General features: G+C 48.3%; 1 protein-coding gene across 2 annotated transcripts; it reads left to right on the top strand.

Annotated features, from left to right (window-relative positions):
* Positions 1-943: 943 nt before the first annotated feature.
* On the top strand, positions 944-25,586 carry DCTD (dCMP deaminase). 2 transcript variants are annotated; one of them, XM_034647602.1, is made up of 6 exons: positions 944-951; positions 2,515-2,629; positions 3,017-3,152; positions 21,422-21,538; positions 22,902-22,998; positions 24,293-25,586. In XM_034647602.1, the coding sequence occupies exons 2-6, from the start codon at positions 2,522-2,524 to the stop codon at positions 24,369-24,371; spliced, it is 537 nt and encodes a 178-aa protein (XP_034503493.1). In that variant the 5' UTR covers positions 944-951; positions 2,515-2,521; the 3' UTR covers positions 24,372-25,586. The 2 variants fall into 2 exon arrangements, with proteins under 2 accessions (XP_034503493.1, XP_002914055.1); XM_002914009.4 differs by lacking the exon at positions 944-951 and adding an exon at positions 1,138-1,807.

Genomic DNA, 25,586 nt, shown 5'->3' with positions numbered 1-25,586 from the left:
TTGTTGTTTTTGTTTGTTTGTTTGTTTTAAGCAATTGTAACACTGCGCAATTTTATACCCGGCCCAACGCAAGGTTGGGGTTAGCTTGAGAGATGTGTACAGGCTGGGGTTGGGAAGGGCTAGCAGGCTTCAGCGCACAGCTCTGGCCCTTCCACGCCGTTTGGGTGGAAACTAAGCGGGCCATGCAAAGCGCAAATGCAAATGTAACTTCTAGACATCTGTGCCTCGAGGCATAGCGTCCCACCCTACCCGCCCTACCTGTTCTGCGGGGAAACTGTCAAGCTCTACCCTCCACATTCCCCACGACACAGTGACACCGCAGGCCCGTTCCAGAGGCCAAAACCAGGCCTCCTTACTTCCTGCCCTTTTCAGTTTCACGGCACTAGACTCCTTCGGGTCGTCTTTTATTTACTAATAACATAGATTTACAGCGAGAGGTTTAAGTGGACGGTAGATGCCAGGGTGGGGGTGGGGTAAAAACAAACTCACCACCACCAAGCAAAACCACCCAACCCTCAGATTCGGAGATGTGAAAAATGCGACGACTATCAGGTCAGAGCCCCGGGAGCCCCCGCGAGCAGTCCCCCGTGGGGCCCAGGCTGGGGACCACGAGCGCGGGCAGAGGCTCGGGGAGCTCGCGGCGCAGGTCGGCCGGGCCGCCACCGCTGCGGGGCGATCACCGCGGGTCCCAGCCCCGCGGCCTCGGGGCGGCTTCAAGGGCGTCCAGGAGCCGGCGCCGATCAGGGTCAAATCCCAAACCATCCGCCTCAACACAAGGAGGCCGCCGGGCCCGGAGGAGTCTTTTGTGCGCGGGTCCTGAAGGTCTCCCGCCAGACCGCCGGCCGAGCGGGCTGTGGGCCCGGGACAAAGACGCAGCGGCGACCTTGCCCAGGACTGCCCCGCCTGCGGCGCGCCCGCCGGGGCCCCCTCCCCAGANAGCCCTGCCGTGCGGTACGCGGCCTGCGCGCCACGCGGCGCCGCCCGAGCGCTGGGCGCGGGGGTGCGGGACGCCCGGCTGGCGGCGGGGCTCAGGGCGGGGAAGCCCGAGGTTGCCCCCCCCCCGGGGAAACCTCCCTCGGGGCCAACAATGGCGAGCCGGAGGGCGGGGTACTTGAGACTTGCTCCCTCCAGGAAGCCGAGGGCGGGTGGGACTGGAGGCTGAGACTGGCAGGCACTTCCTGCGCCCACGTGGGGGCTCGGGGTGCCTGGTTTCGCCCGGCTCGGACTCCGGCAGGGGTGCGGGCGGAGGAGCGTGGGTTCTGTCCCGGCAGGGTACCAGATGTGTCTCCCTGGAGCAGCGTCCCTCCTGTTGCTGCAGCTGGGTTTCGGGGCTCCAGTGAGCGTTAAACAGACGTTGGAGGAATACCTTCCTTTCCCTCTCTTCCCCTCCCGCCTGCTGTTTCGTGGGCACTTTACTGGCACCCTGCAGCATGGATGCTGACCCTTGAGCCGGTGGTGAACCAGTGCAGTCCAGCATCGCTTGGTGTTAGGAGGGCTTATAGGCTGCTTAGAATTTGGGCAACACAGTCCGTGGATAATCCTGGTTCCCAGTAGCGACTTTTTCTCTGCGTCCCTGTCTGAGGCACTGCCGCGCTGCCCGGTTTAAGCCAAGGGCTAGAGCCTGAAACCCACGTGCTGGGAAAGTCACATCTCCCTTCCACCCAGATGCTCAAGAAGGCGCAGCGATACGTACTCAGATCTTCTGTTGCCCTCCTCCGTCGTGCTGTTTAGTTTCCCTTGAAAGGACCCCACCCCTTGCTGGAAGTTTCAGGGGCTCCCCCTGTCCTAGAACAGCTGGAGCCTGCTGGTAAGAGAGTGAAGACCACGTTACTAAAACTTTGCCTCAGTGATAATAGCACTTGACACTTTTCATTGTTTCTCCTCCTTTGATTCAGTACTCAGAGTTGATAATTTCTGTTTTCATCTGGGGAAGCTAAGGGGGAAAGAAAAGGGACAGATTACCTCGTTAGTATCAGAGCTGGGACAGCTCCAGGGGAATTTGACTGGCATGGATAATAATCCGGTGTGATTTAGGGGAGTCTCTGTAAGATGGGATGTTACTACCTTTGTTAGGACTGAGGCTTGAGTGAGATGATGTGTATAACCCTTCACAGTGTCTGAAAGATAGTAGATGGTCAATGAACATTCTCCTTTCTCCCTCCTTCCCTCTTGTGTTGGCTCTGTTTCCTAAGGGAGGGAGGTGATGGACAGGAACAACTTGTGGGGCAGGCATTTGTAGGAAATTGAAAAAAATCCTATGAGCAAGCAGTACATAGATGTAATATTTGGGAACGTGAAACTCCACGTGCCAAATCCAAACTGCTGGAATAGTAACATAAATTTAATTTTTTTCTTAAGGCCAGACACTCTCTGAGGTCCCACAATCTATGATTTCTGACAGATAAATGTAACTGAAATTGTCTGACTTTGCAGATCCAAAGTGGACATGTGGTTGCGTTGACCCGGAAAGCAGGTGTACCGAAGTGCTTTTCTCAACCGTTCTTTTCCTTCTAGACCCAGCATGAGTGAAGTTCCCTGCAAAAAACGTGATGACTATTTGGAATGGCCTGAGTATTTCATGGCAGTGGCCTTCTTATCAGCACAGAGAAGCAAAGATCCAAATTCACAGGTAAGTGAGTTTTCTAGGAGAACGTTGGACACTCACAGACACAGAGATACCTGGAAATGAACAAATCACAGCAGGAAGACCCTCAGTGGATGCTTGGCAACTTAAAGGCAGAGGAAGTCTGTCTTTTGTACTTTATCCCTGGGTGCTTCCGTTTTTCACATGCCACCATTCACAGCTTCTTGGACCCCCTCTGGAGTTAGGGGGTCTGCTTTCTCTGGCTTGGGAGCTGCCACAGAAAGCAGGCGAGGGGATAGAAAGCCCTTCACACACCGCCGGAAGCCGCGTGCTCTCTTTGGAGCTCTGCAAGCTTCTGGTGTCGTGTACTGCCTGTCCAGGGGCAGACCAGCCATGCGAAGTCACCAAGCCTTTGGGCCCATTTCCCTGTAGGTCGGAGCCTGCATCGTGAATGCAGAAAACAAGATTGTCGGCATCGGGTATAACGGAATGCCGAACGGGTGCAGTGATGACCTGTTGCCTTGGAGGAGGACGGCGGAGAGCAAGCTGGATACCAAATACCCTTACGGTAGGGCCTAATCTGTCTTTCCTTCTGCCTTAGTGGCCAAGCCTTGGTGGTGCTTAAGTAAGATAGCTGGTCAGAAAGTATCATCTCTGGACAGAAGAAAAATCCTATAGACCTGCCTCAGATTCCTGCCCCCGACCTTTAATGGTTCAAAGAGAGTCTGTGAATGGAAAGCATCTTAGTGGTCACATAGCCTGGTCCTGAGGTCCAGGGGTCTGCTGCCTGTGGTGGGCCTGCCAGGCTCTACAATCCCAGGGCATGGATGGAGGACTCCTCTGCCGAGGGTCCCAGCCCCTGTGGGGTAGCGGGGGATGTGCCTGGTGACTCCAAGGGTTGTTTCTTGGTTACCTGCAAGCAAAGCCAGCTAACCAAGGACTGGCCAGGGCTTTGCTCTGATGTGAAGCAGGGTTCATTCATCCCCTCTGCCTACAGAGGACATCTCAAGCTCGTCTCTGAGAAGTAGGAAATGACTGTGGGCTGTGATGTGGGAAACAAAGGCGGAAGAATTATTAAATTTCCTTACTATTTACAGCCCATTGGCAAGTCCTTGAAACAGGCAGAGTGACATTCCTCTAGGGACTCAACTGCCTCAATGTTAATACTTTGCTGAGGGCAAAAGGCGATCCTAGCCTGAGCGCCCCCCTCCCCCCAGGATCCTGTAAGTCTACTTTAACGTATAAAAATTCCTTTGGAAACTTCCTTTATCTCCAAACCCCCCAGATACATGTTGGCAGTCATCCCCCAAGCATATGGCCCACCCATATACATCTGAAGGGTCTCATGACTAAGGGTTTTTTAGATGGTAATGAATGACATTTTCCCAACAATAGCTAGCCCGCTCAAGGTCCTGGAAACCTTGCTTCCAAAATTCCTTGGAGACTGTTGCTGTCCCTAACCCTTTCCCAACTTGAGGAAATATAATGGGCCACTTCTCGTGACCCCGGTGCAGCTCTTTCTGCCCACGGGTCCTGTCCCCTTTTTGCACCTTTTGGCACCAAAGACCTCTCAAGAATTCTTTCTTGGCCGTCGGCTTCGAACCCTAACATCTTTTCTAACATTAAGCTGGACAGCAGAAAATGGATGGTTCGCTGTCTTCTTCCTGTTCCGGGGGCTCTGTATTCCCAGGGCAGACGGTAGTCGGATCACAAGCCAGATGTGTGGAACCGAAAACTGTTGGCCTGGCCAGCTCTGGTTTTCCTCTTTGAATTGGGAAAGGGTGCTTAGAATTTGTTGAATATCTGAGCCCCAAGAAGAACCACTTTCAGAGATTGGGAGAGACAAACCACAGCCTCGCTTTAACTTTAATTTCCAGGAGAAGATGCAGCTAACGCGATGGCAGAGGCAAATGGGGCTGCACAGGCTGGTTGCTGATTTTTCATAATGTGAGGACCTGTGTTTCTGTCTGGAAATGAACCGTCCGCCTCTGTTGGGAGTAAACTAGATGAAGGCCATCCAAATGGGAAAGATTGGGCCTTCAGGAAACGCGAGTCGAGGCGTGATGTAAGACCTTTCTTTCTCCTTTGTTGATTCTTCCATGGTAGACTGGCCTCTGGGGTTTTCTCAAGAATTCCAAGTCTACACTTAGCCAAGAATTTCTATATTTTTACTAATGTTCCTGGACCTTAATCATGTTAAATAAGCCCCTTGAGTTTCTTTTTAAATTGTTTCAGGGCATCCGTTCTGTTTTCCAGAGAAAAAGAAAGAATGTTCCTGGAGGTGGGGAAGGAACTGAGGAATGAGGGCAGGGTGGCCATGGGGGGTTGCAAAGCACTCTGGGTTTTCCCGGAATGAAACAGAGTTCAGTGATTAGGGGAATTTAATGGTCAGTTAGTTCTTAAAACTCCACCGCTGGCAGGAGCAGGAAGGACCAAGTCCCAGACAGGAGAAGGTGGAACGTCTTCTCAGCCTTAGCGCTGTAGCTGAGTGGAGCTCCCGAAATGAGTAACGTGCTAACGTACTTTAGGAACTTTCTGTCATCCTGATTGTGATTCTGTAAGCTTTCCATGATAGGGAAGAAGGGAAATGATCCGTTGTTCGTAGGTACTTAGCGAAGTCATTTTTCACAGTACGGTTCAGTGTCCCACGTAGAAACCGCGAGAGTGAAAAGGCTGATGTGTTCCAGGTCCGCACGGAGATGTAGGACAGCCCCGGTGTTATCTCACCCGGTCCACACCGTGAGGCCTTCGTCCTCTTGCCGAACGGAGGAGTTTGTAGGTGTCAGTCTGTCACGCGGAGGCTTCTTGTAAAAGATGCCAGGGGTCGGACCGGCGTAGAGGGGTCCTCCTTGGTTCCTTAGCGGCTGCCCTGGCGGGACCTGTGCCTTCCTCTTCGTCGCTGTGAGCCCCGGGCAGACCGTGGCAGTGACCTAGAGGCCAAAGGCTTTGCCGCTCACGGGCAACCCCTGACTTCTTGGGACTCCGAAACCTCTCCAGGAGCTGATCGTGTTTGTTGTTAGACACTGGCTTTGCCCAGCTTGGAGGCAATATCTTACAGAGCTCCTTTCCAAAAGGAATTAAAAAAAAAAACAAAACCCATGTAGGCATTTGTCCAACTTCACTGATATATATATATTTTTTACTGAGTAGAGCCGAGTTTCAGGACACTGGTCTGTGCATTATTTTGTACTCTCCGTAGGCTACCTCTGGGTTTCCAAAGCTCTTGCCTATCAATTATTCATCTTACGTGTGGCTGTGCTAGAATGTAGACAGCTTTTTTCACAAGAGTAGGCTTGTACTTTGATGTACCGACAGTATTAAATGCTTTTTAAAAGGCATTTAGTGTTAGTACCATCATAATACATGCGAAGATGGGCTTTAAGTCTAAATGATGATGACTAGCTATAAACTGTACACTCAGACTTGTTTTTTCAAGGGATTTCAGGCCACAGAGAAATACATGTTTGGATAACTTTGGATGTAATAGAAATGTTTGGTGATGATTGGCCAAAATGCAAGTTCTTTTTTTTTTTTTTTACTTCCATTTTAAGATTAAGTTAATTAGAAAAATCAGCTATAGTGTCTGGAATTGGGTTGGCTTAATTTTAACCCTTTCTTTCCTCCCTGACACTAATGGCAGCCGAGCTGCTGAGGAAGCACGGGTGATGTGCTAATCCCTCTAAAGGAGCTTTAGGGATAGTCCAGACCAGCAATTTCTTTGTTCTTTTGAATATATGAGGACCCTCTTTTAAATGTCAGCAGCACTTTCAAGTCCCCTATATAATGCTAGTTAAACTCTTCCTATCTTTCTTTGAGGTATAATTGACATGTAACATTATATTAGATTTCAGGTGTACAGTATAATGACTTGTTATATGGCAAAGTGATCACCATAAGAAGTCCAGTCAACGTCTATCACCTTACATCATTACAAAAAATTTTTGGGTGTGCAATGAGAACTTTGAAGATCTGCTTTCCTAGCAACTTTCAAATATGCAATAGTGTTCTTCACTGCAGTCACTGTGCCGTCGTCACATTCCCAAGGACTTACTGATTTTATACCCGGAAGTTTGTACCTTTTGACCCCATTCACTCATTTCATCCACTCCTGCCCCCCACCTCTGGCAACTACCAATCTGTTCTCTGCATCAGTGAGCTTTTTTTTTTTAGATTCCAGACATATGTGAGATCATTAGCATCTTTTTTCTTTTCTTTCTTTCTTTTTTCTTTTCTCTCTCTCTCTTTTTTTTTTTTTGAGAGAGAGAGAGCCTGTGGCAGGGAGAGGGAGAGAGAGAATCTTAAGTGTGCTCCATGCCCAGCATGGAGCCCCACTCGAGGCTCAATCTCATGACACTGAGATCATGACCTGAGCCAAATTCAAGAGTCTGAGGCCTCACCGACTGAGCCACCCCAGGTGCCCCCATTAGCATCTTTTGAGTAAGACAATCCCTAGATGATGAAAGGTACGTGGTAACGCTTTGCATGACTCTGAGCTTTATTAAACAGCATTTGTGTGTGTTTGGAGAAGGCGTATGACGCTCCCACAGTCTATGGACCATGACTGGACTCCTTGCAGAACCGTAGTAGTGCCTCAGAGTCTTGTGCCCACAGGGTCTAAGCCTGCCTGTTTCTTTTATGGCCCAGAAACATTAAATATCCTTTGTAATGCCACACAGGCAGGGAGACATCTCCTAACTCTGAGGTCAGTGCCCTCCACTACCCAGCTGTCTCTCTTGTGGGGCCCGGGGATTCAGCTCTTCTGAAAGATAGCTTAGGTCACAGCATGGTGGACCACCTGTTCTCTCCTTTGCACTGTGCCTTTGAGCTCACAGAGGCTTAGGTGAAGTAACAGCCTGGAGCTCATGGGCTCGCATGGTGGTGCCATCACCTAGCATGAGGCAGAATGCACGGGGCTTGCTTTAGTGCTTCTCCGAAGCGGAGCTTGGGAACCGTGTAAGTTTGGGTTTACCAACACCATATACAACTTAATTCTCCTTATTAATTCGGTAAGTTTAGAGTCATTAGTCTTGATTGACACTTTGTGGAAAGGAGGGAAGCCAGAATACTTGTAACATAATAGGAAGATGAAGCTTTTTCCAGGCTGTGTCTCTGGAGAGGCATTTTTAAAGGGTGTTTTGGTTCTTCCAACCTTAGGATCAAAACTTCATGAAACTATTTGATTATAATGTAGTATTAATATGGAAAATGAAAATTCCCCCTGCCACAGAAACTGCTTTTTATCTCATTCTTTTCCTGAAAAATCCAAAAGATAGTATGATGTCAGTAATATTAAGTGGCAGGAAGAAGTCAGTATTAAAAGTGACACCTCTTCACATGAGTGACAATTAAAAAACCGGGAAGCAGCAGATTGATCTAATTTAACCATATGAAAAAGCTTTGGAAGATTTTTATTTTTAGGAGGGGGTGGTTGCTAAACCTGGGATGAAGTATTCAGCTGACATATTCAGTTCCTTTCTCTTTATGAAACTCATTAGAATGAAGCACATTTAATCAAAATACCAATTTTATAAAATGGAGGTAAAAATACTCGTCGTAATTCAGATATCACACTTTCCTTGGGTTTCCATAAGCAATTTTGATGACGTAGTTTACAGACCAGAGAGCCGGAGTGAAGTCAACATCCTTCATCCTTGAGAGCCATTGTTCAAAACTTTGCATTGTTTTAATCATGTTCCCTCTGCTCATCAAGCTCACCTGTGTTTTCTTGTCATGTTGTGTCCTGTTGGTGAGGGATGGGTGGGTGAGCATGTCTTTTTGCCTGGCCTCCTCTTCCGTCCCAATCAGTCCAGAAGCCAGGATTGCTTTGCCGCCTGCCTCACACTTGTTCACCATGGAAGGACCTGGGTTCTGATGTCCCGAGAGGGGTTGGTAGCCACGCTCTGGACGCACCAGGCAGAAATGGGGATGTGGGACTCCTTTCAGGGTCAGTCCTATTTCTGCAGGAGAACTCAAAAAGCGATATAATGCTGGGGAGGACAGTGCTGGAATTCATGAAGGCCTTGTGCAGCCTGGCAGCTTCCAACAGCTTTGCCAGTGTGTGGTGGTGCTGCTTTAAATTTTACATTGAAGTCTAATCTTTATTTTTTAGATTTAGCATATTGTTAAGCATGCATAGATGTCATTTTAGTGATTGCTTAGCCATTTACCTTACCCCCTTGAACACTGACATTTTCCTGACTGCCATGCATGTGATATATTTCTTTGGCATCCAAAAGGTTAGTCTTGAGAAACTAATTTATCAAAAAGTTAGGCGGCTGGTCCTTCTTAAGCTGTGACTTCTTCAGAACTTGTAAGAGCATCTTTGTAATTAAGATCAAATTTGTTCCTTCAGCCAGCTGAAGTTGAATGCCCTCCAGTTTTGTTAGGCAGATCCGTGGATTTGATGACTTGCCATTTCTTTTGCTCCAGAATTCTAATTTCATTTGCAGATTCCAACCATCCCTCCCTGCTCGGCCTCCTAGCCATGGTGGCCCTGACAGGGTGCCTAAGGAGGAACTTTTGTACGAAATAATGAATATAATCAATGGGAAACCTTTGAGCGAGTTTACCCTGAAAAGAAAGAAAGTCGATTATTTTTATGAATCAAGGGGCACACTCAGGTTTCGTTGTGTTTAGACAAACGTGGAAATACAACAGCGTACGTGTGAGGCTCCCCCTGGAAATGAACCAGCTTAATTTAAGGGTATTTTGTGTTCAGATAGAACTGCTTAGAAATAGTCTTAAGAAAAGAATAAATCACGATTTGGGGGGGTTTAATTTATTAGATTTTTATCTATGTATTTTATTATTATTATTATTTTTTAAGTAACCTCTACTCCCAATGTGGGGCTCGAACTCAAGACCCCTAGATCAAGAGTCACATGCTCCACCAACCTAGCCAGCCAGGCGCCCTTTTACTATGTATTTTAATCTGTAGATTCAGGGTTAATTTTTTTTGTAGAGCTATAGAGTACTATCTCACTAGGGATATCTACAAAGCATCTATAGATAGTAACAAGTTCTGAGAAAAGCATATGTAGGAAAACCCAAAATGCTCATCTGTGGGGATCCAACCTAGTCATAAAAATACGCACATTTGTCTGTGTTTTATTTATTTATTTTTTTTTTATTTTTTTGAAGATTTTATTTGTTTATTCGACAGAGATAGAGACAGCCAGCGAGAGAGGGAACACAAGCAGGGGGAGTGGGAGAGGAAGAAGCAGGCTCACAGCGGAGGAGCCTGATGTGGGGCTTGATCCCACAACGCCGGGATCACGCCCTGAGCCGAAGGCAGACGCTTAACCGTTGTGCCACCCAGGTGCCCCTGTCTGTGTTTTAAAAAGAGCCAGTTTACTTCATGGAAATTTGTAATAAAACCTCAATTAAATAATCCAAGGGTAACAATCTCCAAATTAATGAACAGGAAGTGAGTTTAAGTGTATCTCTGTGCTATCTCTCAAAATGAAAGGTTTGTTGAGAAACTTAATAGTGTCAATAAAATTTCGGGGTCACATTCAACCCATTTTCGGTTTGAGGTATGTGAGCACGTTAATTTTCTGACTGCAAGGGGATATTCCCTGCGGTAAATAGAACTTTAATTTTTTAATTTCGATAAATCTTTGGCCTAGAATTTGGGGCTACCACGCAGTGGGGGTGCACAGAGTAGCTGACAATGATGGGCTTCCTTTGTCTTTGTTCTGTTGATCGAGTCTAGATCTGTTTTTGCTGATTTGGGCTCATCTGGTCTGAATTCAGCCTGAATGACTAAGGTCTTTTTTGCATTTTTTTTTTCAACATTCAATATTTTCAGCATTTCAACATTAACTTCGTTAATATTGATATAAACGTAGAATAACATATACTGTTTGCTCCTGGAAATACGCAGTGAAACTGGGTTTCTAGAGATTTATGCAGATATTTATATCACTTTTACTTCTTAGGACCTTTTTTTATATTTGGGTGAAATTTTATATATATATATATATGTGTGTCTAATAAACATATTAGCTAAGAAAGCCCCCACCGTGCTTAAACATCAATGACCAGATTCCAGAGGCAGAACCCCAGACAGGCTTCTGGAGCCTAAGGTCCAGGTGTGGTGTGTTTATATCCAGTGATTGTGGGCTTGTTAGCACATAACTTGACATTTCCTTCTCAATATCTTTATGAAATAAATGATCACCGAGGAGTCCTTCAGTGCTAGAATTCTAAGGAAAAATTAATCAGTATAGCTTCGATTTTTTTTCGATTAGGGTGCCATTTCTCTGCTTACGGGACTGAAGGGGGTTCCAAAGCCATCCTGGGCGAAAGCTGCCGAGCTGTGAAAAGCTGTTGGTGGCAGTGACACGGAGAGGATATGCATCAGTGTGTGTGGACAAATTAATAAGGAGAGAAGCAGGCTTTATGCGCTCTGTCCTTCCAGCCGTCGAAACCTACTCCAGTTCTAAGATGACTCCAAGTCGGACAAAGACAGAACACACAGGCAGAAGGGGGCGGTCGAAGAGTACAGGTTATCGAAGACATTGGATGAAAAGAGGTCGGAGGGTAGAAAAAGACCCCACGTTGAAGTTCAAGAAAACACCTGAATAGAGGAGGCAGGTTTAGAACTCTATGAGACAAGAGAGTATTCTAAGTCCAGACGGAGAGGAAGGACTTCAGAGTCCTTTTGTGAATCAGTCAGTGTGACAACGTTTATTGAAACACGGGATTGGGAAGTCCGTGATGAATGGAGAATATTGGTGAGAGCAAGGGAGTTAGAACGTGAGGGATCGCACGCTCTTCCCTCTGCTCATGCACTCTGGAGGGTCGGTCCTCGCCAATTAGCAGAGGTGTAAATTTTATCTCTGTGCTTCTTCCAAGTGATAGATGCCATAGTAAATTTAAAATATTGAATATGATAACTGAGCATGAATTTTTTAATTCTGCAATTAAAAGACTTTGTTCAAAATGCCATCAATTTTGAGTTTAGGTGAAAAAGGGAAGCGGAATTCCTCACTGTCGTCTTCCTTGTGCAAGTGAGTTACAACTTTTTAGGAATTGGAACAAATACTCATGAGTCATCTCTTCTTTTATCAGTAATGAGTTGCCTGTTGGTGACAGGGGAGTTCTCGAGTCACTTGCTTCCTTTTTAAAAATCATGATTGTATTTTCTATCACAATACATTTTTCAGTGGACGTTCACCTGTGGTCATTCATTCACTCAGCATGTCCCATGCCAGGCACTCCGCAGTAGTAAATAAAACGTACAAGGTCTGTGTTTTCAGGGACTTTGCAGACTCAGTGATGAAGGGAGACGTGAATGAAATAAACAGATGTTGTTGAATATTCCTTTCTGAGGAAGTGACTTTTAGGCTGAGAGCTGAAGGATTTGATGGGTTCCCAGAGGTCAAGGTGGGCTAAGTCAGTGTTTGGGGATGGGAAGGACATTCCTTGCTGAGAGAGTGCTTGGTGAAAGCCTGGGGCAGAAGGCGCTTGGAGCATTATGTGGGAGGGAAAGAATTTGGCCTGGGCTTTGCAGTGAAGGTCAAGGTGAGTGAAGGTCAAGGTCGGAGTAACGAGATGAGGTTTGGTGCCATGGGATAAGGAGTTTGGATTTATGAGATTAAGTTGGTGTGTGGGGGACGTGGGGATGGTTCAGGGCAAAAGCGGAAACAAGGATGCCAGCCCTGACGTGACTGTGGCACGTGTGTCTCTCTGGGGACAAGTGGGGTGTCGGAGATGGAGAGGAATAGATGAATCTGTTGTATTTTGGAGGCAGCGTCAAGAGGGCTGGGTGATGGGGGCTCCTAGAGGGAGACTGACTGCCCCAGGCAGTTCCAGCCTGAGCACCTCGGTTTGGGGGAAGATGTGGACACTGAAGTTTGAGGTGTCTGTGAAATCTCCCTGTAGAATGTCACATAGTCAGTTGGGTATGTGCATGGGGACGGAGGTCTAGGCTGGAAACATCAGACTGGGCATGTCTGGCATTCGGGTGACATTGTGCCGTGGAAGCGGGTGAGGGGATGTAGGGAGAGGGTGCAAGGCTGGACCCTGGGCCGGTCTCTGAGATTGGCCAGGCTTAGAGGTTGGGTGGAGCAGGTCGGGAAGGAGCGTGCCCTCGGGGACCTCGGAGTGCGCACTGCGGAGGAGCAGGAGCCGGCGGCCCCAGGGAAGGCTGCTGAGAGGTTTGAGCGGAGTAACAAATGTCCTTGGTGTTTCCCGACCTGGAGGTCATTATTGACGCTGGTGGCCTTGGAAGGCCAGCGGAGAGCCAGCTGAAGGAGGAACAGCAGTGAGGGAATGGGGACAGCGTGGAGAGGTGGCTGCGGGCTGTGTGTGAAGACAGCAAGAGTAGGATTTCTATGTCTGCTCGAGACTGATGAATCCAGAAAGGGGAAAAAGAGGAGGGTCTGCGGGGATGGGAGGGGATGGCCTTGCAGCACGTTCATTAGTGGTAGAAGAGGGTCACTGGGTGGTGGGCGGGGGCGGACGGCAGCGCAGTGGCGGGGGGCAGGGGAGCCACTGCAGCCTCTGAGTGAAGGATGAGGCCAGGTTGCAGGCGCAGGGAGGGAGGAGGAGCGCGAGCGGGCTCGGGCCCGGGGGAGACAGGGAGGAGAGGGCCGTGCCGAGTGGAGAAGACCTGCCGGAGCCCTGTCCTAGAAAAGTAGGGCAGGGCCACCAGCTCCTTTCTCATCTCCGAAGCCTGAGTTGGGCCGGGTAAGCCCCATTTTCTGCACGCCGAAACGGGATCAGTGAGTTGCCTGAGGCGGGCCTTGCAGAGCCGGAATTAATTAGAGCACACACATCCTGACTCCTTGTCCAGTGCTCACTGCTCAGTCCCAGTTTACCCTTTGAAAGCTATTAACACGAGAGGGAGCTTGGAATCTTTACTGTGTGTATTTGCATTACAAAGCTATCAAGCCGCGATTCGTGTTCTGTTTCTATTCATGTTTCTTGACTACATTTTAGCCATCAAACATGTATTTCACGTGAACAGTAGGGAGGGAGTTGGGCATGGCTTCCCCATCGAGGAAATGCAGCATTTCCACACCCTCCTCCCTCTGACCTGATTGTGTGCCCTTAGCACATAGGGAAGCCATGTAATTAGAGTTCTGGGGGCTTTATTGTCAATAATGGAAACACCACAGTCAGAAATCTCTTTAGCCCTAAGCACTACCACTGGGGCTAAGTGGCTCCCCTGGGTGCCATGAGTTGCTGCCAGCAGGCTTCGCAAGAGGCAGTGAGGAAGGGGGCAGGGGATGGGGACCAGGGTAGGAGGGAGAGAAAAAGAAATGGCTGCTCTCCCATCTCCGAGCCCGGGGCTGCCGGGTCTCAGGTGGGCAGCCCGGGCAGGAGAGCTTGGGGAACACGAGCATTCACCAGGTTGCCACTCTGTGCCGTGCTCTTCACGGACCTTAGTCACCAAAATGGATCTTTTTCTTTCCATTTCACAGGCCGGGAGAGTGAGGCTTCACTGGGGGGGGGCGCGGGTAGGGGTCCTAGAACTAGCGGGTGGAGGAGGCAGGGCCTATGAGGAGTGGCCGAGGGGACACGCAGGGAGGCAGCGAGGGCCAGGCAGAGCCATCAGCTGGCACAGGACCCTGGTGCCTTTCGCCTAGCCCCAGGGCATGTTGGAGGGGTGGAGGTGGGAAGTTCCCCCCCATCCCCTTGGGTGGGGCACCCTGGGATTTGGTGCTTCGCAGGAGCCTGGAGGATTTGGCTGCCTTGCTGCCTTCTGAGTCAGTGACTCATCTCCGTCTTCCGGGCCTGGCCAGAATGCCTTTCTGCTGTCATTTTCTTCTGCTAGAGACCTCCTCTCTGGGCGTGGGGCGGGAACAGAACAGATTCCAGGCATTTTCCAGGTGCGGGGCTGGCTTCCTCTGTCTTAACTCTGTTACCTGTTTTTATTTTCACTTAGTGCTGTCATAATCACATCTCTCTGCTGGAATTGTGTGTCCCTCAAAGCCAGAAGGTTGTGAGGCCCAGTTACTTCCATGTTCCGGATGGAAAGACCACTAAGTGCATAGGGTGGGCCAGGGGGCAGTGGTGTCTGGTTCTGAGCACGGGGCGTGGTAGGTGAGGCAGAAATGCGCCATGGCACCTGTCACCCTTCACCTGTCAGCTCGTTTCCTGCCTCTTCCCACTACTGGCCTTCTTCGGTGCTCCTTCCCTGGTATTTGTAGGCTTTTGCTCGGAGCTCAGGCTTCTCCCGCCTGGTGGGGCCTGAGCTGCTCAAGGCCTGGGCTCACTTGCTCCCGCAGCACTGGGGCCCAGCCTTGTGAGCCCGCCGCCTGCGACCAGAACTCATCACTACGCGTCTTCGGGAAATGCCTACGGTTTAGAACTGTGACCTCTCCCTGCTGCCGCCCAGTACAGAGGGACGCTCCTCTGGCTGGGGGTGGCAGAGCTCTGTTCTAGAAGCCCCAAGAGTGAGATATGCTTTGGAGCACGCCAGGAAGGGTCAGAGAGGAAGACTATGGGCAGGGGGGCCTTGGGGTGTTGGGGAGCAGAGGCTGCGCGTGGTCGACATGGTCCACGGGCCCGTGTGGCTGGGGTTGTCTTCAGGCCGTGATGCAACTGCTGTTTCCAAGTTGTTTGTCCTTCCTCCCTCCCCCACCCTTAGCTCAAATCCTTGGAAAACTCTGATCCTGAGTCTGGTTGCTGCTTTACAGGTATGGAAACTTCACCAAGGGGAGATTAGGTGCTTGAACTTTGACCTTCCCCGGGGGCTAAATTCTAGCGATGTTTGTTGTGGATTTCGGAGTAGCCGGAACAGTGAACAGTGGTCACATTTGGGGTGGTACTCCAGGGGTGTGGTAGGTGGGCGGGGGGGGGGGTGTTAAATGTCGAGGCCACCGTGTTATTAAATTATTGACTTGAAGGATAGGTACTTTGGAGGCCGGCAGTGATGTATGAGGCCCTGTCAGGATATCTTTCAATAATTAAGAAATAAGTAGTTGAAATTCCATTTTAGCTCCAGAAGCCCCAGTTCCCTAAACAGGTCTGTTAGAGGAGCAAGTACATGCCCCGCCCCTCAGTGGACTTTTCGAGTCTGTGGGGCTTCGAGCACTGGAAAGCGGGTGCCTGAGCCCCGACAGAGAGATGCACTGGGGGTGCAGTGAGTCTGACAGCTAGAGGACCCCTGAAATAAAAGCACTTAGATCCCTATTTTAAGAGGTAATGATAAAAAGAATAGAAGTGGAATATCTTGTAAAAATTAACACCGAGTTATTTTTAAAAATGCACAGGGTCAACTTTGAACTGGGGTACCCCATGTCATGTCAGTTATTAATTGCAGGGTGAAACCTCCCACCTTTTCATTCTGGAAGGCCATGAGCAGATGCTTCTTGGTCCTTGAGTCCTGTCCTGTCCTGTCCCTCTGGCTTGTCAGTGAGTGAACTGTCATGCTTTTCACGTGGGTGGCCACACAGCCCGAGAGCCTTCGAGGTCAGGGGCCGAGGCGCGTGTCCCCGGAGACTTGCTGAGGAGTCTTGACTTCCCCAGAGACAGTCCAGCCTGGAGAGTGTTGGCGGAAAGCGGTGTAGGAACTGGCCGGGGTAACAGGTGCTCTAAGTGTGACCCTCCCAGCCGCCCCTCACGGAGCTGCCACGCTAGCTTCCCCCCATTTCAGGGCCCCCTTGGCAGAACACCCCTCAGGCCTGAGGAAGTCATTTTCTTCAGGTAAAATTCTGTACCACAAAAAATGGGGGAGTTTTAACCAACCCAGAGAGTTTCTTTAACCAGAAGAGAAGCTTAGTTTTCCTGTCTCCAAATTTTGTCAGGCCCAGTATTTCCCATCCCGGCCTAGCAGCACACAGGAGGTGAGGGCAGAGCCACGCTGTTACCACTCAATTATTTGTGCCGCAGTTGGCCTTTGTTTAGCATTATTTGGGTTTTTTTTTTTTTTTTAAGGAAAGCCTATTTAAGTAACCTTAATAATAGTACTCTCTAAAATAGATGTTGTCTTAGTCTTGTATCAAATGAGACGAAAGTCAAATCCATAAAATGTCGAATCTCTTAAATCTAGCCAGGATGGAATATATCCTGTTAATTTGTCAAACTTCAAGAGAACCGCCTACCTGAGACAGTAAGGATTAATCAAGCCCTAGTAAGAGGGAATTTGAAAAATACAGTTTTCTAATTATACGATCTCTTCTCAATGGTCCAAGGTTAATGCAGTTCTGAATTCTGACAGTTAGTAATAGAAAAGAAAAAAAAAAAAAGACCAAAGCATATGAAGTGTCTTATAATTACCTGAAACAGAGGTTCTCCTTCTGGCAATCAAGAACTTTATAAGCACTAATCTGATATTTTCAGCATTTGATTCTTTTCCTTTTAAACAGCGGTGAGGATAATTGAAAGGTTTTGTGTCACTCTTGGTGCTTATCAAATAGAACTTGTAGTATCTGGAGATTTCTTTGGCTTATTGCTTAGTCGCAGATGCAGAATTCTAGGGAGGTGCTTGGCAAATCTGCCCTTTTGGGGGACAATTTAGCTATCCTCTGAAATACTTCCTGGGGACTGTGTATGTTTGGGATACCCGGCCCTGTTCCTACTACAAGTATAAAAGCTGTCCGCCTCTCAAGGTCAGGAGCAGAACCACTCCTCGTTGGTCGGTTTTTGCGCTCACATATTTGTAGTTCTTGTTTTAATTCTTCCCCGGGCGACACCATAAAAATGCTAGCACTAGAGAAAGACACAGTGATTCCTTCATCTGCTGTCAGATATCTATGGAGTATTTATCATAGTAAGAAAAGTCACGGAGAAGCCTGAGACCATCCAAAGCAAAGGCCTGAGGAGAAGATGGGACACTGGGTTTTACTAAATCGATGTGCTCTCTGGGAATCTACAAATGCATGAATACTTAGTGGCTATAGGAGAAAAATGGAAGAGGAGGATGGAACCTGGGAAGATGCCCCGAAAGGCGAGAAAAAGAAAAGGACCCACAGAAAAGTAGGGGACTCCACAGGGTCTGGTGCCTGAGGGGGTTTCGGGAGGAGAGCTGTCATTAATTGAGGGCCTGGCAGCAGGCGAATCCAGAGACTGCAACCAGAGAGGCACTGGGGTTGGGTGAAGGTAAGGCCATGCAGGGGGGTATGTGGGAGCTGGCTCGTACCAGCTCACCTGAGCAGACCCTGCATCTCTCTTCCCAACTCTCGGTCATGCTGGGACCCTGAAACTGGCCATGTGGGAGTAGCCGCATCACCGAGACCGGCAGATTCTACAAATCAGGGCCTCTTTTCCCCCCGGTGGTTGTAAATATTAATAGCATATTACAGAAGTCAACAGGTTGCCATAGTTACATACTTTCTTAAAAAAGATTGATTGATTGATTGATTTTGAGAGAGAGAGAGAGAGAGAGCGCGCACGCAGGGAGGGGCAGAGGGAGAAGGAGGGGGAGTCTTAAGCAGCCTCCGTGCTGAGCGTGAGCCCAACACGGGGCTGGATCCCACAACCCTGAGATTATGACCTGAGCCAAAACCAAGAGTAGGAGGCTTAACCAACTGAGCCACCCAGGCGCCCCCATAGTTACACACTTTTTACATGGCAACCCGGCAAACATAGTTCACACCCGAAACACACACCCCAGACAGTTTTTAAGAACGGGACTTAACCTTTGCCATGTGGGACGCATTCTGATCTCTTCTGTTTTCATCCATTTCATTAAAAAGGGACAAAAGCTGTTTGTAACTCACCAAACTGATTTCTTGACCTGCAGTTTGAAAAGTATTGGTTTAGCGAAATCTAGAGGTTGTATTTGCGTGACGAAGTCAAGAGATGATTATTTAAAAAATAAGTTAGTCTTGCAGTTGTAGGCAGGACAATTTCATCTCGAAAGGAAGAAGAAAAGAGATCTGAAATGCTCACAAGACAGCCTCTTGAGAGTGGAGACCAAGGACACGCAGAATGAAGAGAACTTGAATCAGGAGGAGCTCGTGCCTCCAGGGGGGCTGGGCCTAGGCTGCCTCTTGCCCTTGGCCGTAGGAGAGAAGGCTCATGATTTGCTGTTAAGAGCCTGTCTTAGGGGCACCTGGGTGGCTCAGTCGTTAAGCATCTGCCTTCGGCTCAGGGTGTGATCCCGGCGTTCTGGGATCGAGCCCCACATCAGGCTCCTCCGCTGGGAGCCTGCTTCTTCCTCTCCCACTCCCCCTGCTTATGTTCCCTCTCTCGCTGACTGTCTCTCTCTCTGTCAAATAAATAAAATATTTATTGTCTTGGAGAAGATCCACTGTTCTAGAGAAAGGAGGGAGGAAACTGGACACACAATAGGAAAAAGCTAGAAATTAGATTATTTGGTATTTCAAAACTCACTTTTATGTAGTTAGCTGGAAATGGGCTTTCTCAGAGTCTCTTCTTCCCGCCCACCCGAAGGACAGGCCTTGTTGAGGGTCACAAGGCTTCAAGCGGCAACTGGGCCTTGAATACACTATTTGTTAATTAATTGAATTTAAATTAAAAAATTAAGATCAAAAGGAAGAACTTAAAACTTAAAAAAAAGCAGAGTCTCCTGTGTGCCCGACACTCGGTTGTTCATACAGCCCAGTCGACCTCATGTTTCTAAAAAGAAGCTTTGTATTTTTCTTCTTGTGATTTTGTAGCTAAGAGAAAGGAATTCTGTTGATGACCCCAGGTGTTATTTCTATCAACCACCCTTTATACAGAGATGTGGGATGCAGCCCAAGAGAATCTGTTTCACGTGGTAGTTTTCATTAATGAATCCAGACCATACAATATTCAATTTTATCCCAGACTGCCTCAGATGAATCAGAGGAAGACGGTTGCAGTCAATGTGACCGTTTTTTTTGGAGATTCAAAAAAGAAGACGGTATTAACCGTGTTTCTGAACAGACTCAGAAGGTCTGTAGTTCTGAAGATTAATGCCAACACTATCCAAAAATATTCATTAGATGAGGAAGCATCCTCTTGATATTTGAATTTAAGAGGACTTTCTGTATTTTCAGCGTCACCATCAGTAATTGGAATCTGCGTCTCCTCCTTTATTCATTCAGTAAATATTTAACACCCGATATGTTCATGGCACACATTAGACTGGGGGGGGGTGGGAGTTACAAAGAACCTGGAAGACAGGTCTCTGCTCTCAAGGGGGAAATAAAAGAAACAATTACATCTAATTGTTTTTAATACCAAGCAGTGTTAATCCCTGCTTGGGGACATCTTGGTCACTAGGGAAGTAGACGGGGCTGAAGGGGCCTCTCCGAGGCCAACGTCCTCAAGGCCACTGAGCCAGGGAGCCTTTTTTCTCTCTTTCCTGTCATCCCCGGGAGAGTGGCGCAGGCCCCTCTGTGGCCTGCCAGCAGGGATTATTCTCTGATGGGCTGTGATCTTAATAAAGGGTCATTGACTAAGTGAGTATGTCAGGGCTAAAATGCCCAAGAGCTATGAGTTTAGGCTACTCTTCCCTTAAGGGTTCCATGCTCCCAGAGAAAGTGTTCAGTGCAGAAGGTTGGTGAGTTAGAGAGGGTAGGGGGCGGGGGTCCCCTCGAGGGCCCCCATATGCATAACTCCGGCAGTTTTGTATGATTTGGACCACGGCCAGATTGTCATTAATTTGTTCCACAAACATTTCCTTTAGCACTTGTGTGCTCAGTGTGTGTTAGGTCTCCTAGGAGCTACCAGAGGATTCCGCAACGCTGTTTTTCTGCCATGCATCTGCACGTTAGAAGCAGGGGGGAGTCTCTTAATCCCAGGCCACACCCCAGATGAGTGCAGACAGGTTTACAAATCACTGCCCCACGGACATGACACCAGAGTTTTAGCAGCGTGCCCAGAAACTCAAATAACAGCATAAGAAAGCAATAGGGGGACCTCCCGGTGCAGGTAGGGGAGTCTAAACTCCATCCGAGCTGTGAGGAGTGCTTCCTTGAGAGGAGGCGCGCCCTGGTAGGTTCGGCAGTGGGACACCTGCCCAATGCCTGGGGAGACGGCCGGGCTTACAGGTTGCAGGAGAGGAGAAGAGGGTGCCCCCTTTAACTCGGAATCCAGGCAGGTCTGCGAATGACCTCGCAGCACTCTTCGAGGATCCTTGGTGGAATGGGCCGTGATAGCAAGAGCTTGACTTTTCATTAAGTGGTTGAAGGTTTTTCTTAACATAAGATAACCACTGTTACCTGCCAACATCCTTCGCATGTGTATGTGGTCCGAGAGCCGAGAGGTGAAGGAAATCCCTCGGGATAAAAGTGCTCAGCCTCACTTCTTGATTCCCTTGCTCTTCAAACCACACCCTGCCCTCTTGCGGTCACAGCAAATATCCCTGCGTGTGCATATCAGCACACAAATGAGCCATTTTATGCGCTCGGTCCCATACCCCAGGGTCTCGTGGAGCCATGAGCTCTTGCTGTGCTTAGGGTGGGTGAGAATACTTGACCTTGGCCTCTCCTGGCTGCTTGAGGTGCTTACAGACCGCAGGCTGCCACAGCGAACGGTTTTGCGGCTACTCGCCAACCTGTCAGACCACGTGGCCCTCGTTTGGTATTCTCGGGACTTCCCGTTTCTCATCAGTGTTTAAGAAATCGAGTCTGTTGGGGTGCCTGCGTGGCTTAGTCGTTAAGCGTCTGCCTTCGGCTCAGGGCGTGATCCCAGCGTTCTGGGATCGAGCCCCGTATCAGGCTCCTCCGCTGGGAGCCCGCTTCTTCCTCTCCCACTCCCCCTGCTTGTGTTCCCTCTCTCGCTGGCTGTCTCTCTCTGTCAAATAAATAAATAAAATCTTAAAAAAAAAAAAGAAACTGAGTCTATTATGTATGTTTTTTCAGAGGGGCGAGTGCAATGCTTTAGCAGTGTTAGTAAATTCCTCGTGAGTGGCGATGTAAGTTTTTCTTTCCTTCTCTTTCGAACCCACAGTGTGCCATGCCGAGCTGAACGCCATCATGAACAAAAACTCAGCCGACGTGAAAGGCTGCACCATGTATGTCGCCTTGTTCCCGTGTAATGAATGCGCGAAGCTCATCATCCAGGCAGGTAGGAGCCGGGCCCGTTCCGGGTGTCACATTTGCGCTGCTGCCTGCCCATCAGCAGCTCAGTGCACAAGTGCTTGATCTGAAATTGCTGTTGTTTCGATCTACGTTAATTGCACTATCAGCTTTGCAAGATATGTCCTGTGTTTTGTTTTTTGAACGGTGCCAGGTATTCTAAGACTAATTGCATCCTCTGTGATTCTTAGCATGTTTTTAATTTAGTTCGCAACTTCTTAAACTGCAAGCTGCCAACAAACAGCACAGGCATTGCATATAATTACTGCCAATTTACTGTTCTCTGACATGTCGTGCATAGATTAGGGGGAGGGAGAGAAACGAACTTCTGTCAGAAGCAAGGTCAGCTGGGAGTCTCTATATGAAATTTTAATTTGTATTAATATATGGTAGATGTTTTAGGACCTAAACATATCTTTGCATATAAATGTCATCAGACTCAAATGGTACCACTGTAAGTTTTCCTTACATTACAGTTACCATAAATCTACACCATTGTATTCTGAATATTTCACCGTTTTCATACTGTCACGTCTGAGATTCGGCTACACTTTGTCTCCATAAAACTCTCAGCTTGAGATTTAAAGACTTATCATGTTAGCCAGATGTGTGGTTTAAAGGGGCTGTTTATCACGAGCCCATGGGTCTCCGAGGAGAAGAGGTCTGGGGGTATCGGAATCAGAGGCCGGCCCCTGGTGAAGAATGTCGTGGGCTCCCACCCTGGCGGTGCGTGCGTGACCCCCCGGCAGGGTCAGCCATTGCGTAGCCCCTTCGGAGGCTGGTGGAGGAGCAGGACTGTCTCAAGTGCCCCCCCCAGGCTCTTGGCCCTCCCGTCAGCACCGCCCTGGGGGACAGGGAAAGAAAACGGATGTGCTGTCAGTGGGGCGGGCTGGAATCAGTTCTTGGGGCCGGAATCAGTTTTTGGAGCCATTTTCGGAAGCATGGTGGCACTTACCTCGGATTTTTGCCGGCACTTTCCACTTCTCCCGCACGGCGCCCCCCACCGTCAGCCTCTGTGTTAAGACCAGTTTCCTTGTGAATAAAGAAATTTGATTGCCCACAGTAAAGAAAATTTGTTAATCGGATCAAGGCTTGACTACTTGACATGTTTTCACTTTGCATTTGTTAAAAAAAAATCCATAAAGACTGGAGGGCATATTAAATATAATCCATCGTCTGCTGTATTGGAACGCGGCAGAAATGTAATTTCAGTCCGTGGACGTTGTGGGCAAGCACGCTGGGGAAAGGTGATTCATCACGGACACCGCGGGGCTCCGTCTGGCCCTGCGCATCTGCCGCAGTAGCTGTGCGTGTATACACTAATGGGGCTCCTTCTCTTGTTGCCTTTGAAGGGATAAAAGAAGTTATTTTCATATCTGATAAATACCACGATAGTGATGAGATGACGGCAGCGAGGCGCCTGTTTGATATGGCCGGGGTGGCCTTCAGGTAAGCGGGAAGAGCTTGGGGGAGAGGTCGTGGAAGGCCGAATGAAGACACCTGTTTGACCTTGGCTGACATTTAATTTCTACTTGTGATCCTGACTCCACACTTGGAAGCATCTTTTTAAATGCGATGCACTGAGGATCTCGAGATGATGGTGGGGGTGGGTTTTTCACAGCAGTGACAGAAGCATCTGAAGACAATCCTGACTGATGGTACTGCACTTAAGTGTTAGTAGCTTTCCGGGGCTTGGACTACGTTACTCTGGTGGCGAGAAATTGTAAAATTCCCAAGTTTCGTAATACTGACATTAAACCTTTGTAAATTTTGCAAATACAACCACTCTGGCATCGAAAATTTAGGATGAAAGTAACCTGCTGGGTTGAAACACCAGGAATTCTTTTGACAGCAACATTTTAAATTGAGATTTGAAGTCGTTTCGACTTTTATGGTTATCTTTGCGAGGCAAAGACTGGGGTTATGTTCTACTTGCAGGTAAGTTCAAGCGTCTTCGATTCATGGTGGAAACTTCTTTGGGGACTGAAAGCTTTCAAAGCACTTCCTTTACAGCTTTTGTGGTCAGCAGTGAGGTTCTGTAATTAGTAACTTACCTCCCCCGTGTGCTCCTCAGTGGGGATGCAGGTTATGCGTAATGAATCTCTTGAACTCTTGAGACTTTAAATCCAGATTATCTACATAATAATAATAAGTAGATATTAACTGCTTAACGATTAGTCCCCAAATATTTTCCTTTGAACTGTTGTAGAAGGTACACTAACAAGTGAAAATATACGGCGGGTTTATTTTACATCTGCACTTTTAGAACGTGACTTTAAAAATGACTCCTCACTAAAGCTAGTTGTTTTACTTTATTTTGTTTTTTGCTTTGTGTACAAGAGGCAAAAGAAGACTTACTCTTTTTTGCTTTCGAGCGATTCCAAGTTGGCTGCAGAAATTTCCTAGGAAGGAAGATAAATCTGTTGGGAAAACCAGTAATCGGGTGTCATGTTGCGCGGCTAACTTGTTAGAAATCCTTTGACTCCCTGATAATTCATGAACTCAGCTAGCTGGGGAACGGACAGACCGAGCCACCCCGTGCATCTTGTTTTCGTCTTCGTCTTTTCTGCTTCGTGTTCCTCTCGGTATGGTGCGCTGTAATTGGCTCCTATAGAGAGACGATATCAAGCGAATCCCGGGAAATTTTTTCCTCCCCAAGAAAATATAGGTTAAGCCAAAGTAAACAAATTGCTTTAACTACTCGCTGGATAATATCTTGATATATTTTGTTTCTTATGTTTAGGAAATTCACACCAAAGTGCAGCAAGATTGTCATTGACTTTGATTCAATTAACAGCAAACCGAGCCAGAAGCTTCATTGAGTCGCATCTCATTAAATCTCCAAAAGATTGGGATTATCCTCTTCTGAGAAGCTGCTAATGCCTTTCGTCTTGAAGTTACACCACGTAACTTTAACAGCCAGGACAGCAAAAGTAGACATCTGAAGACTAAAGCCTCAAATCTTCCCGACTGTCTCTCTTGTCACACGGAATCTGCATCTGTTTAAACTATTGATTTAGGGTTTTAAAATCGAGGAGCCTGTAGATGGCCTGTCACGCAGGGCTGGCGTGGGGGGCCCCCCTCTTTGTCTGCTGGTTTGCGGGGATGCTGGTGGCTTCCGACAGCCGCTCCTCGCTGCCACAGGTGCTGGAAGGCCAAATAACTAATGGTTGTTGTGTGTCTGGCAGGACGAACAGACACACTGACTCAAACATCTGGCCCTAATGAAGCATAACGTGTAGCGCCCTTGGGGAAAGAGAAAAATAGGGCCCCCGTGACAGGAGCTAGTGCAGATGTACTGGCTTTAGGGCGTCGAGGGAGACGGCCACCCACCCACCCAAAAACCCTAGACAGGATGGCACAGCTGTCCTGAGGAATCACGAGCACAGCTGAGCCCGGGGCACCTCTGCTGTCCTACTGCCCACGGGTTTGGGGCATTCTGTCTCCGGGGTGGGGACCCCTGCAGGTTCGTGTCCCACGCAGAGCTCTTACGTTACTCTCTCTGAAGAACGAGTTGTTCCCGGAGGAGACAGCCTATCCCCTCGTCACCCCCAAGAGCACGGCTGCTAGGGCGGCAGGGTCGTGTGGGTGGAGGTGGCCCGCGCACCTGCATCCTCTGCCACGTGGAAGAGTCACTGCTCCTCCGCGCGCCAACACGTTCATGTCCAAGGCTGCGCTACGACCGGGGGTCCACTGATTCCTACCCTGTAAGTGAAATGTGAGGGAATTCAGCTGCCTCGGGCTGGTTTATTCCAGATCTATTGGTAACGGGAGTTCCCCTTCCCAATTGCTGCGGCTCAGGGATGTGGCTGGGTGTGTCTCGTCTTTAATCTCCTTTAATTTTTATTAAACATGGTCAGTAGCTTTGTTGAGAAAATGGGTTCTTTATCCTAAAGATTATTACCGTTCTCAAGTGCTCTTATGTTTTCATGGGTTTTTATTTTGTCTCTGAGGTTTTGTACTCCGTATTCTAGGGCGTTTTGTAATTTGGCTCCTCACCAATATTATTAAAATCTTATTAAAATCTACCACACGAA

This window comes from Ailuropoda melanoleuca, chromosome 18 (assembly GCF_002007445.2).
Source record: "Ailuropoda melanoleuca isolate Jingjing chromosome 18, ASM200744v2, whole genome shotgun sequence".
Taxonomy (NCBI): domain Eukaryota; kingdom Metazoa; phylum Chordata; class Mammalia; order Carnivora; family Ursidae; genus Ailuropoda; species Ailuropoda melanoleuca.
This window is presented reverse-complemented; position numbering and strand designations above follow the sequence as displayed.